General features: G+C 44.2%; 1 protein-coding gene across 1 annotated transcript in view; it reads left to right on the top strand.

Annotated features, from left to right (window-relative positions):
• The first annotated feature begins 882 nt into the window (after positions 1 to 882).
• The window catches only part of LOXL2 (lysyl oxidase like 2), a 124,049-nt gene continuing 108,941 nt past the window's right edge, over positions 883 to 15,990 (top strand). Inside the window, exons 1-2 of the mRNA XM_043986445.1 lie at positions 883 to 1,267; positions 6,951 to 7,126. Of these exons, the coding sequence (XP_043842380.1) occupies positions 913 to 1,267; positions 6,951 to 7,126 (531 nt within the window). The 5' untranslated portion in view covers positions 883 to 912. The remainder of the gene's footprint in view (positions 1,268 to 6,950; positions 7,127 to 15,990) is intronic.

The raw sequence follows: 15,990 nt of genomic DNA, 5'->3' as shown, positions 1-15,990 counted from the left end.
CCTGAAGAGAGTGACAGGGCTGATGAAGGGCCTCAAGTCCATGCCGTGGGAGGCTTGGTCGGAAGAGGAGACACATCCCAGAGAGGAGATATTAGATCATGGGATCACAACCTAGAGTTGCAGGGGAAAGTCGGTAGTGATGTAGTATAGCTACCATCTTGTTTTACAGTGGAGAAATGGGTAGGGTTAAATGATTTGTCCAAGGCCACATGGCTGGTAAGTGTCAGAGGTGGTATACAAACCCAGGTTTTCTGATTCCCGAGCCACAATGGTGCCAGGAAGCCTCCTCATGAGTGCAGCCTTCCACTGTTTGAAGGGCTATCATGTGGAGGAGAGATTTAATGGCTCTGTTTAGCAGAACCAAGGGCAGCGCCAGGCACAGTGGGATTCAGGGAAAAATAGCCAATGGTGAGAACTTGCCAACAGTGCAGCGGGCTGCTCGGAGAGGTTTGGGGGTGTCCAATTCACTGGAGATCCTTGAGCAGAGAGACTGGAGGACCACAGGTTGGGTATATTGGAGAGAAGGAAGACTCTTTTCTAGTCATGCGTGGGACTGAACGGGCTCAGGTCTCTTCCAGCTCAGAAATGCTGTGATATTATGAGGGCTCATTATAGCACAAACTGAACCTCCTCTTCCCCATCCCCCTCTCTCTGGGGGGGACCCAAAGAAGAACCTCCCCCAAGATCTTGTCCTCACCTGAAACATCAGTGCTACTTACCTCCTTCTTACCTCCTGACTTCTGGAGAAGTTCTTAGGTTCAATTGGTTTAATTTAAATTCTCTGCTTGTACTGGGTCCTTATGCAGGTCTCCTCTCTTACAGAAAACTTGCGCTATATTCTACGTGCACTGAACACCTCCAGCACCTGCTTGAGGAAGTCCTTCCATCAGAGTTCCCAGCTGGAGACCAAGGATGGAGAGGTCCCTGCGTTCTCGTTGTCACCACTATCTGGCTGTGCTGCTCATCCTCCCCTCCCTGAGTCTAGCTCAGTATGAGAATTGGCCTTACTACTCTGAGTACTTTCAGCAGCCCCAACCCGAGTACCATCAGCCCGAGCGTCCGGCAGATGTCCCAAAGATCCAGTTGCGCTTGGCTGGACAGAAGAGGAAACACAATGAAGGCCGAGTGGAGTTGTACTACAATGGGTTGTGGGGGACGGTGTGTGATGATGACTTCTCCATCCATGCTGCCCACGTGGTCTGTCGTGAGCTGGGTTATGTGGAAGCCATATCTTGGGCACCCAGCTCCTCCTATGGCAAAGGAGAAGGTAAGACCCAGCCGTGGGGGGCTGCTTTGTTTCTGGTGAGGTGGGATCCAGGAACTGGGACTCTCGTACTGTTCATCTTGTTAAGGATGGTAGGATTCAGAACCCTTAGTATATGCAATGAATTCATGAATGTATGGATGGGTCAACAGACAGATGGATGAATGAAAAAGCATTTATAGGATATTTGGTACTGATTGTCAGAGCTGGGAGGGACCTTAGAACATAAAATGTCAGAGCTGGGAAGTAACCTTAGAACAGAGAGTATCAGACTTGGAGGAGAACCTTAGAACAGAGAGTATCAGACTTGGAGGGGAACCTTAGAACAGAGAGTATCAGACTTGGAGGGGAACCTTAGAACAGAGAGTATCAGACTTGGAGGGGAACCTTAGAACAGAGAGTATCAGACTTGGAGGAGAACCTTAGAACAGAGAGTATCAGGCTTGGAGGAGAACCTTAGAACAGAGAGTATCAGACTTGGAGGGGAACCTTAGAACAGAGAGTATCAGACTTGGAGGGGAACCTTAGAACAGAGAGTATCAGACTTGGAGGGGAACCTTAGAACAGAGAGTATCAGACTTGGAGGAGAACCTTAGAACAGAGATTATCAGGCTTGGAGGAGAACCTTAGAACAGAGAGTATCAGACTTGGAGGGGAACCTTAGAACAGAGAGTATCAGACTTGGAGGGGAACCTTAGAACAGAGAATATCAGACTTGGAGGAGAACCTTAGAACAGAGAGTATCAGACTTGGAGGAGAACCTTAGAACAGAGAATGTCAGATTTGGGGGGAGGAGAAATCTTAGAACAGAGAACGTTGGGTTGGGAAAGACCTCCGAACACATATTGTCCAATCGAGAAAAAACATGAAGTCTGCACCATAGACTGCTAACACTAAAAGGGACTTTAGAAATAAACTTATCCATCTCATTTAGCAGATAAGGAGACTGAGGCCCAGAGAATAGAAAAGTCTTGTCCAAGGCCACATGGCTAGAATAGGTCCAAGGTAGATGCTGAACCTGGGTCTTCCTAATGATAAGCCTGGCCCTCTGCCCATTATGCTACATTGCCTCTCCTTTGGAACCCTTAGCTTAGGACTGTAACCAACCAATATGTGCCTTGTAAATGACTTTATTATTAGAGTCTAGGGATGCCCAGGTTGAAGAGCAACATGGTTGTGCCCAGGTGGTTATAAGTCTGCCCATGACTATACAGGGCTATTTTTTTGGAGGGGGCAATGAAGATTAAGTGACTTGCCAAGAGTCACACAGCCAGTAAGTGTCAAGTGTCCGAGGCCCGATTTGAACTCAGGGCTTCCTGAACCCAGGGCCGGTGCTTTATCTACTGTGCCACCTACTGCCCCTTTACAGGACTATTTAAGAGGTGCCCAGACATACCAGTGACACTGATGTGAAGGGATGTGGGAGAGACTAGCCTGGGTGTGTGAGAAGGTATGCCATGGGTACAGATTTGGTCCAAGTGGCATTGAGTGAAGCAGAGCAAAATTTGCAAGAATCAGAGTGTGTAGAAATGCCAGGAGTCGGTGCAAAACAATTAGTGTGTTAAAACTAGTTTGTAGTGCCACGCTGCGATCACTAGGTCATGGAGCAAGAACCGGAAGAAATCTTAGAGGCTACCAAGACCACCCCCATCATCTTCCGAATGAGGAAACTGGGGCCCCTCAAGGATAAGTGAATGGCCCAGGATCACACAGGTATTAGGTATTTAAATAAGGATTTGAACCCAGATCCCTCTAAAGCCATTTATATTTCATACTGAAATCCCTACTCACCCACCCAATTAGCTTCATGCATAGGAAACAACCCCCTTTCTCACTTCTTTGTACCCTCTCAGTCATCCCAAGTGACTCATTCTACATGTTTCCCTGGGGAGTTTGTAGCAGGTTCTTGTAGGAAGGCAATGACTCTTTGCCCTTCTGTTAAGAGGTGGCACCAAGAAGAGAAGGGTTCCTAAAGGTTATGGATAGAGACTAAACCTGTGACTCAGTGATTCAGGGAACTCCCAGATGAGGGAGATTCTTCTACCAATGCAAATTAGCCCCTCTGCATTTTGGAATCTTAGGGAATAATTGAGTATTTTCATGATTGCCCAAAGACACATAGTTTGTATCAGTAGTAAAACTTGAACCCCAAACTTCCTGGCTATGAGATCAGCTCTATATCCACTATGATAGCCTTCATACAGTAAGCACTTTATAAATGCTTATTGACAGATTTACTTACTGCCTCTCAGAGGAACTTGAGTTCAAATCCCAACAGCAACACTTAGCTGTTTAATCTCAGGCAAACCATTTCCTTTCTCTGCACCTCAATTTCTTCTTTTTGAACAGAAAAAGGTGGGCTAAGATGCTCTCTGGGGCCCCTTCCAGTTCTAAGTCTATGCTTCTAAATCCCTCTTCCTCTTTGCCCACTGAGGGTCCTAAACAGTAGCCATGTTGCTACCAAACATCAGTTTGTTATGGAAACGACAGTGGGTTAGAGAAGAGCATTTCATAGGGCCTCCCTCATGAACCAGACAGAATTGGGAAACCAGCTGGGAAACTTCAACTCTAGGTTTTCAATAAGGTCTTTGTTTCTGACACATAAGGACCAGCCTCACTTGTGTTGAGAACTGACCGAGCCATGCATCATGGATAGACATGTTTCAGCAGGACCTGGGCTTGGAGAGCTAATGGACTGGGCACTGGGGGTGGGGGTGGAAGAATGGTCTTACCTCCACCCTGAGGTGCTTCCCTGCAGTCAACTGACCAACAATTATTAAGCACCTACTCCATGCCAGGAACTGGGTTGGGTGCTGGGAACACACAAAAAAGAAATTAAATAATTCCTGCCTTTGAGGGCCTTTTATCTTATTGGTTCTTTTTACAGCCCTTAGTTTAAAATATGGATTTAAAAAAATTAGCATTTTATTTTTCTCCAATTACAAGTAAAAACAATTTTTAACATCCATTTAAAAAACTTTGTGTTACAAATTCTCTTCCTTCCTCCCTCCCCACCTAACTTTGAGAAGGCAAGCAATTCAATATAAGTTATATATGTGTAGTCATGCAAAACATTTCCATATTAGTAAAAATAGATGTTTTCCACCTGTGTTTTCCAACCCAATGGGGCTCGAGCAAGAGCAATAGCATCAAGTCTTTCATAGATGATTAGAAAAAGATCTCTTTAAGTCCATCCTCATCATTTTGTAAGTAAGGAAACCTGAGGGTGGTATTGTCTGCTCCAACCCTGACCCAAAGGAGGAATGCCCACTGAAACATGCCAGACAAGTAATTACTCAGCCCCAGTTTGAGGACCTCTAATGATGTCAACTCTGCCCCTGCTGGACCAGCCTGTTCTATTGCTGGACAGCTCTTATTCTGAGAAAGGTATTTCCTCTAAGGAGCCAAAATCTGCCTCTGTGAAGCTTCTGCCCATTTTACAACAAGCCAACATTCTTCCCTTTGGGGTCAAGAAAACAAATCTGATCCCTCTTTCACTATTAATCAGCCCTGTGAATGGTTGGAGGCAGCTAACTGTCTTGTTCCCATTAGGTCTGTTTTCCCATGCTCAGCATCTCCATCTCCTTTCATGGATTCTGGCTTGGTGGTCTGTCCAGATTTCTCATCACCCATGCTTGCCCTCCAATCTATCTATGTTCTTCCTAAAATGTGGTTCCAAGAACTTAATGCAGTGCTCCAGATGTGGGCTGACCAGAGCAGAGAACGGTGGGATTTTTACCTCCCTCAGTGTCTCTTGAGTTGATTGGAGAGAAGCAATAGAGTGCCTACCTCCCGGGGTTGTTGTGAGGATCAAATGAGATAATACTCGCAATGGGCTTAGTCTAAAACTTGGTGCATAGTAGGTGTTAAATAAATGCTTCCTACCTTCCCTCCCTCTTCTTTCTGCTAGACAGTATCACTTGATGAGATGAACCTTTCACATCAATTCCATAAGCCCATAGGGTACTACAGCTCACAGGTTAAGAACCCCTTTCTTGTGGTTTTTACTCGGAAAATTTGAAAACCCCTCCAGGGTGGATGAAAAGTTCACTTCCCTGATTTCTGGTGTAGGTCTGACAGATCACTGCCTCTTTCTTGGAAACGTTAAGGGCATGAGAGGCAGCATTGTGCAGAGGAAGGCCATGGAGACAGAGGAACTAACCTTGGAACTCTTACTGTAGATGGCCAGCAATGGGGCCCCGGAAAAGTCTTTTAAGCTGGAAGAACTTTAGTTTCCTCATCTGCAAAATGAGGAAGATAATCTATACAGTGCCTGCTTCACAGGGCTGTTGGTAAACCTTGGAGCTTAAGAGAAACGTGAGATACTCTTTCAGGCACCTGAATCTGGGTAAGGTGGAACCTTCTCTGGGCTATGTGAGAGACAGACTGCATAGTGCTTGAATAAAGCTGGGTTCAGAGTCAGAGGACCTGGGTTCAAATCCTTACTACCTGCGTGACTTTAGACCAGTCACTTAATCTCATATGCTCAGTTTCCTCATCTGTAAAATGGGGAGGGAGTTGGACAAGATGGCCCCAGAGGTCGCTTCCAGCTCTAGATTTGTGATTCTTAGTATCTGTAAGTGTGCACTGGCTTGTAGGCTGGAAAATATCCAGTGGTTTAACTCTTCTGAGCTTTAGGAAGAAAAGATACTCAGAGGTGGCCACAGATGGAAGAGGTCTCTTCTTTAGGGCCCAGACATCTGTGTGCCATGAACACATATGAAGGGAAATGGGATAGGGAGGGGGGTCAAGTTCTGGATGTCTCTTCAACGTTTGCATGGGAGGGGATGTGGTTAAAATGAACATTTCAATGATCTGTGAAAGGGAGGAGATGTCAGCAGGCTGTTACCATTTCCCATTAAAGGCCAAATGGGGAGCAAATGCCTGTAGAAACAAGAGTCTCCGCAGCTCTGCAGGGTTAAGAGGCAGCTGGAGACCAGCTCTGGCCTGGAGTACAAAGATCTAGGTTTGAGAAGCAAGACGCTGAAACCTCAGTTTTCTCACCTTTAAAATGGGCATAATAGTGCACATACTGCCCACGTCACGAGAGGGTTGCAGGGGACAATTCAAACTGAAAAGTCCTATAGAAAGTGGAGTTGTTATACATGCCTGTCAGTCCTTCATTTGGTGAACATTGATTTGAGGTCCTTCATTTTCAGGAGCTGTCCTAGGTGCTGAGGTTACAGAAATGAAAATGAAAACAACCCTGCCTTCAGGGAACTTCCATTCTAAGCCCAGAATCATGTATTCATTTTTTTTCCATTTTATTTATGTATTATTTACTTTTAAACATTCATTAATTTTTTTTAAATTCAGAATTTTCTTCCTCCTTCCCAATTCTCCTCTAACCCATTGAGAAGGCAAGAAATGTGATTTCAACTACACATGTGAAATCATGCAAAACAGATTTCCAGAGATGATAAGATCATAGAGTCATAGATAGAGAACTGGAAGGGACCTTTGGAGAAATTAGACCAAGCCTCACATTTTACAAATGAAGAAACTGAGGCAGATAATGGTGAAGTGACTTGGTGGTGAAGATCATATAGCTATCAAGTGTCAGAGTCAGGATTTGAACCCAGGCTTACTATACCTCCCTGCCTTTTCTGTACACATGAAGGATTGGCTTCCCCAAGACTCAAGCTTTCTTTGACATTATTCTTGGCTTCCTTCTCCTCCCTTGCAGGCCCAATTTGGATGGACAACATTCATTGCACTGGTAAAGAGGCTACTCTGGCTGCTTGTTCCTCCAATGGGTGGGGAGTCACTGACTGCAAACACACAGAAGATGTGGGTGTGGTGTGTAGTGATAAAAGGATCCCTGGCTTCAAGTTTGACAACTCGCTCATCAATCAGATTGATGTAAGTAATGCTCCCTTGCCATGAACAGTCTTTGTTCCTGGTTCGTTCAATTTGTGCCAAGTTAGATGATGGTGGTGGTGGTGCTACTGCTGATAACAATGATGGTGATAGTGACTATGATTGGTGATGAAAGTGACCATTTCTATAGCACCTGAAGGTTTAGAGAGTGCTTTACCTATGTGATTTCATCTTCACAAAAACCCTGGGAGATGGGTGCTCTTCTTATCCTCAGTTTAGAGATGAGGAAACAACATCCAGTCTATTCTCCATTAAGCGCTCAAATTGATCTTCCTAAAGTGCAGATCTGACTTTATAACACCTCATTCAATAACCTCTTTATTACTTGCGGGATTCAATACGAAATCCTCTGTTTCACTTTTAAAGTCCCTTACAACCTGGCCCCTTCCTACACTTCTAGTCTTCTTCCACCTTACTCCATTCTTCAGACTCTCTGATCCAGTCACACTAGCCTCCTGGCTGTTTCTCCTACAGGACACTTCATCTCCCAATCCTAGCATTTTCCCTGGTTGTCCCCCATACCCCTCATGTCCACCTCCTGGCTGTCCTGGCTTCCTTCCAGGCTCCTGTAAAGTCTCACATTCTGTAAGAAGCCTTTTTCAGCCCTTCCTCAGCCAAGTGCCTTCCTTCTATTGATTGTCTCCAATTTATCTCATTTTCATGTTATTTGTACATAGTTGTGTGCATATTGTTGCCCATATTCGATTGTGGACTTGAGGACAAGAACCTCCTTTTGTCTATCACCAATGACTGGCACATAGTCAATACTTAATAAATGCTTGGAGACAATGGAAATTGAGGGAAGTTCAGTGAGCTACTTAGCATCACAGAGCTAATTAAATGTCTGAGGGAGGATTCAGATTTAGGTCTTCTTAACTCCTAAGTCCAATGCTTTCCACTGGACCATATGGGACCATATGGGACCACCCCCATTGTGTATCCTTCAAGTTGGGCCAGCACCCAATCTAGCATTACATCATGGCTAGAGAAGGTTATTATATATCTCAGATACACTGCAGTAATTCAAGGAGCCATTCAAGGAACACCTGAAGACAGCTAGCAGGTGCCACCTCCCCACACCTCTTAGTTTTTTCTTCTCCAAGCTAAACATTCCTAGTTCCTGAACTATAGTTTTTCAACAAATATCTGAATTAATTAGTTAACTCCTAGTTCCTGAACTATAGTTTTTCAACAAATATCTGAATTAATTAGTTAACTAACACATCTAATTAAAATTGGATAATCGGGTACTGTTAAGGCCCATGGAAATCCCCCTCCCTGCCTTTAAGGAACTTGCCAGAAAATGACCTCTGACAATGGAATGCTTTCAACAACCAACACCTTCAACATCCAACCCAGAGGGTCTCTTTTATCTGCATCAAACTCTAGGCATTGTGGAGTAGTGCAGAGAGCTGGTCTGGGAGCCTGGAGAACCTCATTCAAGTCCTTCCTAACACATCTTGGCTGTTTGTCTCTGGATAATTCTCCTAACTTTTCACTGTTCTGGACAAGTTTGTAAGACAGTAAATTGTAAAAGAGATGCCAGCCTGCATCAGTGGAAGGGTTTCCTCATCTGGGAGTTTCCTATCCCAATGAAATCACAGGTCTAGCCCCTATCCTCTATCCCATCCAAATTCTAAGTGGATAATTATGATAATTGGTCCTTAGCTGTTCTGGGAAGCTGATGATGGAGATGTTCACAGAAGTCTTTGAAATGGCCCTATTTGGTCTTCAGAAGGTATCTGCCAATGGAATGTGGTTTTGACATTTTCTCTCCATGACTAACCCCATCCTTCCATTTTCTCTTATATTCCTAGAGCACACCAAACACTCTGGGATTCTGGCCAAGCCTGCGTTATGGAAAAGAGATTAGCTGTTAGACTCACCAGGCTTGTTTCATCTGGAAGGATGGGACCACCCCCATTGTGTACCCTTCAAGTTGGGCCAGCATCCAATCTAGCATTACATCATGGCTAGAGAAAGTTATTATATATCTCAGATACACTGCAGTAATTCAAGGAGCCATTTTTAGTGCAAGCCACCCTTCAACAACTTAATTATTTTTAAAGAGTTGTTATGGCCCAAAAGGGCATTCCCCTGTGGTCGGCCCAGTGAGGAGCCACCCCAGCTTAGCTAGGCTGGTGAAACAGCTAAACGTTTATTGAGTACCTACTGTGTGCTAGGCTTTGGTGTTACAAAGGCAAAAATGAAGCAATCCATGCTTTCAGGGGGCCTGCATGCTATCAATTAACAAGCATTTTAAAAATCACCTACTCTGTGCCATGCACACTGAGAGACCTTTGGAATACAAAGACAAATATGAAACCCTTCCTCTCTCAGGGGGACTTACATTCTATCACGGGACATAGCATGTAGACATACAGGAAGCTACAAGTAATGGAAGCTGTAGGGATTAGGAAAGAGGTCTTATGGGTGATGGTTTTGAATTGAGTTTTGCAGGAAACTAGAGGTGCCAAGGGATGAGGGTGAGCAGGGAAGGCATTCCCAGGCATTCAGGATGTGCAAGATCACAGAGATGAGAGATGGAATGTCATAGGTGAGGGAAACTGAGGCAGACCTGTTTAAGTGACTCATAGGGTCACACAGCTAGTAAGTATCTGAGGCCAGATTTGAACTCAGTTCTTCTTGACTCCAAGCCCAGTGCTTTATTCACTGTGCCACAAACCTGCCCATTTCTACCTATTTACCTATCTATGTATCTATCTATCTATAATATATAGCAATTATATATGTATGGTTATGTATTAAGGTGATTTATATATACACACGTATGTATACTATACAGTGAGAGATATGTGTGTGTGTGTGTGTGTGTATATATATATATATATATATATATATATGTATCTCAGATTGTATGGCCTGTCTGTCTGAATCACCTTGATACATACCCACACATATATAATTGTTATATATTATAGATAGATAGATGATAGATAGATAGATCAGATCAGGTGGTTTAGGGTTAGAAGAGACCTTAGAGGTGCTCAGGATCAAATCCTTCACTTTATAGATGAAGAAACTGAGGCACAAAGAGATTAGGCTTATTACAGTGTCTGAGGTGGGATTTAAATTTAGGCTCTTCTGGTTACAAGTTCAGTGTCCTACCTTCTTTACCAGGCTGTCCCTCATAGACAAAAGGCCATCTATTAAGTAGGTTGGTTTGGCTGGAGCATAGGATGCATATTTTCCCCTCTGGGGCAATGGAAAACAAAACTATTCCCTCTTCTAAGCTCCAGCCGTTCGTATATTCAAAGACAGTCATCACATACCCATGGATCCCTCACTTTTTCAGACTATGGAGCCTTAGATCTTTCAAAAATGTAAGTTGATGTCATTCTGGTTTCTAATGATGAGCATGATCTAAGCTTCCAACGATACTGCTGGCTTTTGACGGCCAAGCCCAGTCTATGACCCTTGTAATGTGCTCCCATAGAATTTAGCTCATGTATCTCCTAGAAAATTTCAGATGTGTCAGTCATCTCAGCTTCTTAAGGTCAGAGACTCTACCTTAAAGTTCCATATAGCCTTCTCTACTCCCCTGACTCCCAACTCCATAGTACCCATGACAGTGCTCAATGAATGTTGGCTTCCTGATTGGCTGATCTGGCTCATGCCCTGGTGAGTACCAATTTTCCCAATAATGAATGCAAAATGTATATTTGCCCTCCTTGGGTTGTGATTCTGGGTGGGGGGGATAAACTTAGACTGAGCAACAATGAGAATTACATCGGATTTTCTAATTTCCTCACATTACACACAGAATTCCAGGCTTAGCCAGGGGAAAGTCATGGGGTGAAGAGGAATTTGTGTATGAGGAACAACCAGTGCCAATGGATCATGGGTAGATAGAAAGGAGCCTGGAAATGTGGGATGGGGCCAGTGTGTAAAGTGCTTTAAAAACCAGATCGAGGGGCAGCTAGGTGGTGCAGTGGATAAAGCACCAGCCCTGGATTCAAGAGTACCTGAGTTCAAATCTAGCCTCAGACACTAACTAGCTGTGTGACCCTGGGCAAGTCACATAACCCCCATAGCCCCACAAAAACAAACAAACAAAAACCAGATCAAGTATTTTATATTTGGTCTTGGAAATAATGGGGAGTCACTTAAGTCCATTGGGTAGGGAGGGAAGCAAGACATGGACAGACCTGTGCTTTGGCAGCTGAGTGGAGGATAGATTGGAGTGAGTGAGAGACTTTGGGCAGAGAGATGAGTTACAAGGTTATCACAGTAGTCCAGTCAAGAGGTGATGAAGGGAGGGGAGGAGTTGAAGATGACACCAATAAGATGTGTAAAATAAGAAGAGGGGAGGGCTTGGAGGGGAAAAGGAGTTCTGTTTCAGACATGTTAAGGTTAAGATAGGTATGGAACACCTAACTGGACATGTCTAAGAGACCATTGGTGATATGAGACTGGAGTAGAGCTTGGTAATCTAGATCTGGGGATGGTCTATATAGAGATGATAATTAAACCACGTGAGATAGAATAGAAGAAAAGGAGAGCCCAGGACAGAGTCTGGAGGAACACCCACAAGTAGTGAGTGACCTGAAAGTAGAGACATAAATGGAGATTGGGAAGAATCAATTAGACAACAAGAGAACTGGAAATGAAGATCCAGACGGGAGAGAGTATCCAAATGAGAGGAAAAGCAACAGCATCAAAGGCTGCAGAGAGGCCAAGAAGGCTCAAGACTCAGGTTGGTAACTTTGGAGTGAATAATTTCCATTGAATGATGAAGTGAAAAACCAGACTGAAGAAGGTTGAAGAGATGAAGTAGAGGAAATTACAAGACTGGAAAAAAATAATTGAGTCCATAAAAGTGGAATTAATTATCAAGTAGCTAGACTACTGGTGAGGAGCGTCTCCATGCCTAGCTAGGCTGGCCCTTGGAAAGCAGTCATTCTGCTGTCAAAGAACTATTCAACGTTATGATGGGGTTATAATTTTTTTTTTTACGGGACAATGGGGTTAAGTGACTTGCCCAGGGTCACATAGCTAGTAAGTGTCAAGTGTCTGAGGCTGGATTTGAACTCAGGAACTCCTGAATCCAGGGCCGGTGCTTTATCCACTGCGCCATCTAGCCGCCCCTATAATTTTTAATAATAATAACAATATTTATTTGTAGAGGCAATTGGGGTTACCCTTACATGCCTAGGGTCATATAGCTAGTAAGTGTCTGAGGCTAGATTCATACTGACTACAAGGCCAGTGCTCTATCCACTGTGCCAGCCAGCTGCCTGAAGTGATTGTGGAAGAGGGTCCATTGTGATTGGCAATGGACTTGAATTTTCATAATTCAAGCAAACACAACCTGGTTGATTTCAGAGAGAAACAAGCATTTCTGTCCAGCACCAAGCTAGGTTCTGAGGATCTAAATAAGAGAACAACACAGACCTTGCTCTCAGGGAACTTTCATTCTATGGCATTATTGAATGAGTCCATGAATGTAATGGGTTTGCAAATTCTTCTAATGTCTATCACAGCGCATAACGCACAGTAGGTACTTAATAAATGTTTGTTGATTACATTGGATTGCATTGAATTTTTTACATCCTCTCTTGCTCTGTGACTCTGTAAGATCTTTTTAAAAAAGGCCTAGGGAGGGGCAGCTAGGTGGTGTAGTAGATAAAGCACCATCCCTGGATTCAGGAGGACCTGAGTTCAAATCCAGCCTCAGACACTTGACACATACTAGCTATGTGACCCTGGGAAAGTCACTTAACCCTCATTGCCCTGCAATAAATGAATGAATGAATGAATGAATGAATGAATGAATTAATTAATTAATTAATTAAAATTAAAAAGGCCTAGGGAGAAAATTCTGCTTTCCCCCTTTCCTTCTTTTGCTTCTCTCTTTTCCCCCTCTCTCCCTTACCATTTTCTTCCTTTACCCTTTACCTTACTCTTTCCTCCCTCTCTTCTCTTTCTCCTTTCTCTTTCCCTCCTTCTTTCCTCCTTCTGCTTGTTTTTTTGTTTTGTTTTGTTTTGCTTATATTTAACAGATGAAATAATTAAGACTGAGAGAAATGAATTTACTTCCCTAGTGTCACACTGTTAAATAAATATCTGAGGCAAGATTTGAACTCAGATCTTGCTAATTCAAAGCGAAGCAACTTATTTACTGCACCACCTAGCTGCTTCTGGAAGACTTACTCATTATTAGCAAAGTGATTATTGAAAAGGGCCACAGTGCTTGGCAATGAATGGAATAGAACTTTCCCTTTCCTTTCTTTCCCTTTCTCTCCTTTTCCTTGTTCTCTTTTCTCTTCTCTTCTCCTCCCCCTTCTCCTTCCCCTCTTCTCTCCTTCCCCTTTCTCCCCATTTCCCCTCCTTCCCCTTCTTTACTTTTTCTTTCCCTTTTCCTCTTCTTTCCTCCCTTTTGCTCTTATCTCCTCTCTTTCACCTCTCTTCCTCCTCTTCTTTCTCCTTCCCTCTCTCCTTTCCCCCTCCCTCTTTTTCTCCTTCTTTTCTCCTTCCTCCCTTCCCCTTTGCATTTGCTGCATGCCTAACACTGTTCTGGTCACCAAGGGGAACAGAAGACCTAAATGAGAATGTTTCAGTCCATCCAGATAGACAAGATTAACACACAACTGGAGTCTGAGGTCAGAGCCAGAAGCCAGCACATGGTAGCAGGATACAGAAGACCCAGGCAGAAATGCCAAAGGCATTTACCATCTCCAGCTAAGCCCTCCTAGGGAGCAGTGAGGTCTGAGGCATAAGATGACTTCACAGGTCTCCCTTGTTTTTCATTTCCCTAGAATGCTTCTCTCTTGCTGTAATGGGGATTCGGGTTGTGGCTGCCATGACTCACAACAGCATTTCCCCGTCCACAGCCACTGCGGGAACTTTCCATGTGCAAACAAGCCATTGGCTGGGGGCCGATGGCCTGCACCTCTTCCCCTCCTGGCATGCAGTGAAACTAGGTCATTGAAATGGGACTTGGCTACAGGGGAAGATTCTTTGTAGCAGTTAGATGGCTCAGGACTCTTCATCTCGAGCTTAGTGGAGACGCTCTCATGCAGGCTGACATGGTCAGCCCTTGTGGGTAAGGGAAGCTCAGTAATTAGGGGGCACTGGGAAGACCCTCTTCCCTAAATACCTCCCCTATCAGCTTTATGAGATACCAGAGATTCTGCCATTTTATTCTCTTGGGTTAAGCCATTACCTCATATTAATTTTTTGTGGATAAGAAGAGATGTTGGCTGGATTATATTCGAATGAAGCAGCTGAAAGATCAAAGTCAGAGAATTTGGGTTCAGATCCTAACTCTGCCACTCATTACCCATGTGACCTGGGTCAAGTCACTTCTTTGGGCCTCAGTTTCCTTTTCTTGTCCTAGATGACCCTTAAGGCCCCTTTGTAGCTCTAAATCTGTGACCTGATGATTCATTTAGGCGGATTCATCCAGTTGAACAACTGTGAGTAAGAAGTGTCCATTCATGAGTTGATGTCCACTTGGAGGGAGGTCTTCAGTAGTGTGCCACAAGGTTCTGTTCTCAGTCCTACCATAGCTTACATTTCAGCTTGGATAAAGACAAAGGAGAGAAAGGTAGTCGAATCTGCAGGTGAGAGTCATAGTTGAGATGATGAATGACAGACCTCCAAAAATTCGAAGACATGATGGGCTCACTTGAATGCAGTAAAATGACCTGAAGATCAGGCTACTCTGGTGAGGGGAAAGAGCACAGGCCCAGGAATCACAAGGCTGGCTTCTAGTCTCAGTTCTGCCATTAACTACGTGGACAAATGACCCCCTCTCTCTGGGCTTCAGTTTCCTGATCTGTAAAATCACAAGTTTGTGGCATCTAAGGTCACATTTTGTGCTTACATGAAATTGAGCTTTGATGGTGGTTTGGAAGGAAGACATGAAGAGTCTGAAGCACCAGGGTGAAAGGCCCTAGGCTGCGAGGGGACACCTAAGAGCAATGGCTGGTTGGTAGCAAAGTTGGGGAGAGTGATGCTGAAAAGGGATGTTGGAAGACAGGCATCTACCTGGTAATTTTGCCAAGGGCCAGGGAAAGTTGAAGGGGTTCAGGGTTCTGAATGAGACCCTGTTAAGCCCTTTACTCACACCTTGGCTCCCTTCCTTTTTTTTTTGTGAGGCAGTGAGGGTTAGGTGACTTGCCCAAGGTCACACAGCTAGTAAGTATCAAGTGTCTGAGGTCAGATTTGAACTCAGGTCCTCCTGAATCCAGGGCTGGTGCTTTATCTACTGTGCCACCTAGCTGCCCCCTTGGCTCCCTTCCTGTATGGTCTATAGCCCTCTCCACATCCCCTGCACTAGACTGTTGTACAATCATGAAAAGCCCTTAATTCTCTTTCTCTGATTCAGTTTCCAGTCCATGGAACATGGGGATAACATCAAGGCTAATATTTCTGCTCTTTACTCCCATACTTTCTGCCCCCTTCTAGGTCTACAAGGCTTCCTTTACTCTTTGCACAGGGAGCCAAATGACATTTCAACTCATCATTCCACTTTTGCCCTTAGCCATCTGCTTCCTGCTGGTCTGGTGGACAAGGCTTAATGAAAGACTTTTCATTAGGGGGATTCCTAAGGTGAAGAGGTCTCTGTTCCAGCAGTGTCCCAGGGTTGGTACAGGAGTACATAGGCTTTTTGGTATTTAGGGAGAGATCTTAGACCTGGCTTTAGCTTTTTATTCCTTTCCCCCTTCTCCTTCTCTCCCATGCCCTAAAATTCTCCAGACAAGGAGAGTGGAGAAAACATTCATCACTCCACACAGAGCTCTTTCTCACTCAGGGATGCCTGAGGTATTTGTTATGGAACCTAGCCGAAGACAGTCTCCTTTTCTAAAAAAAATTCAATT

Source organism: Dromiciops gliroides, chromosome 2 (assembly GCF_019393635.1).
Source record: "Dromiciops gliroides isolate mDroGli1 chromosome 2, mDroGli1.pri, whole genome shotgun sequence".
Classification (NCBI taxonomy): Eukaryota; Metazoa; Chordata; class Mammalia; order Microbiotheria; family Microbiotheriidae; genus Dromiciops; species Dromiciops gliroides.
The sequence above is the reverse complement of the archived record's forward strand: the minus strand, read 5'-3'. Positions and strand labels throughout refer to the sequence as shown.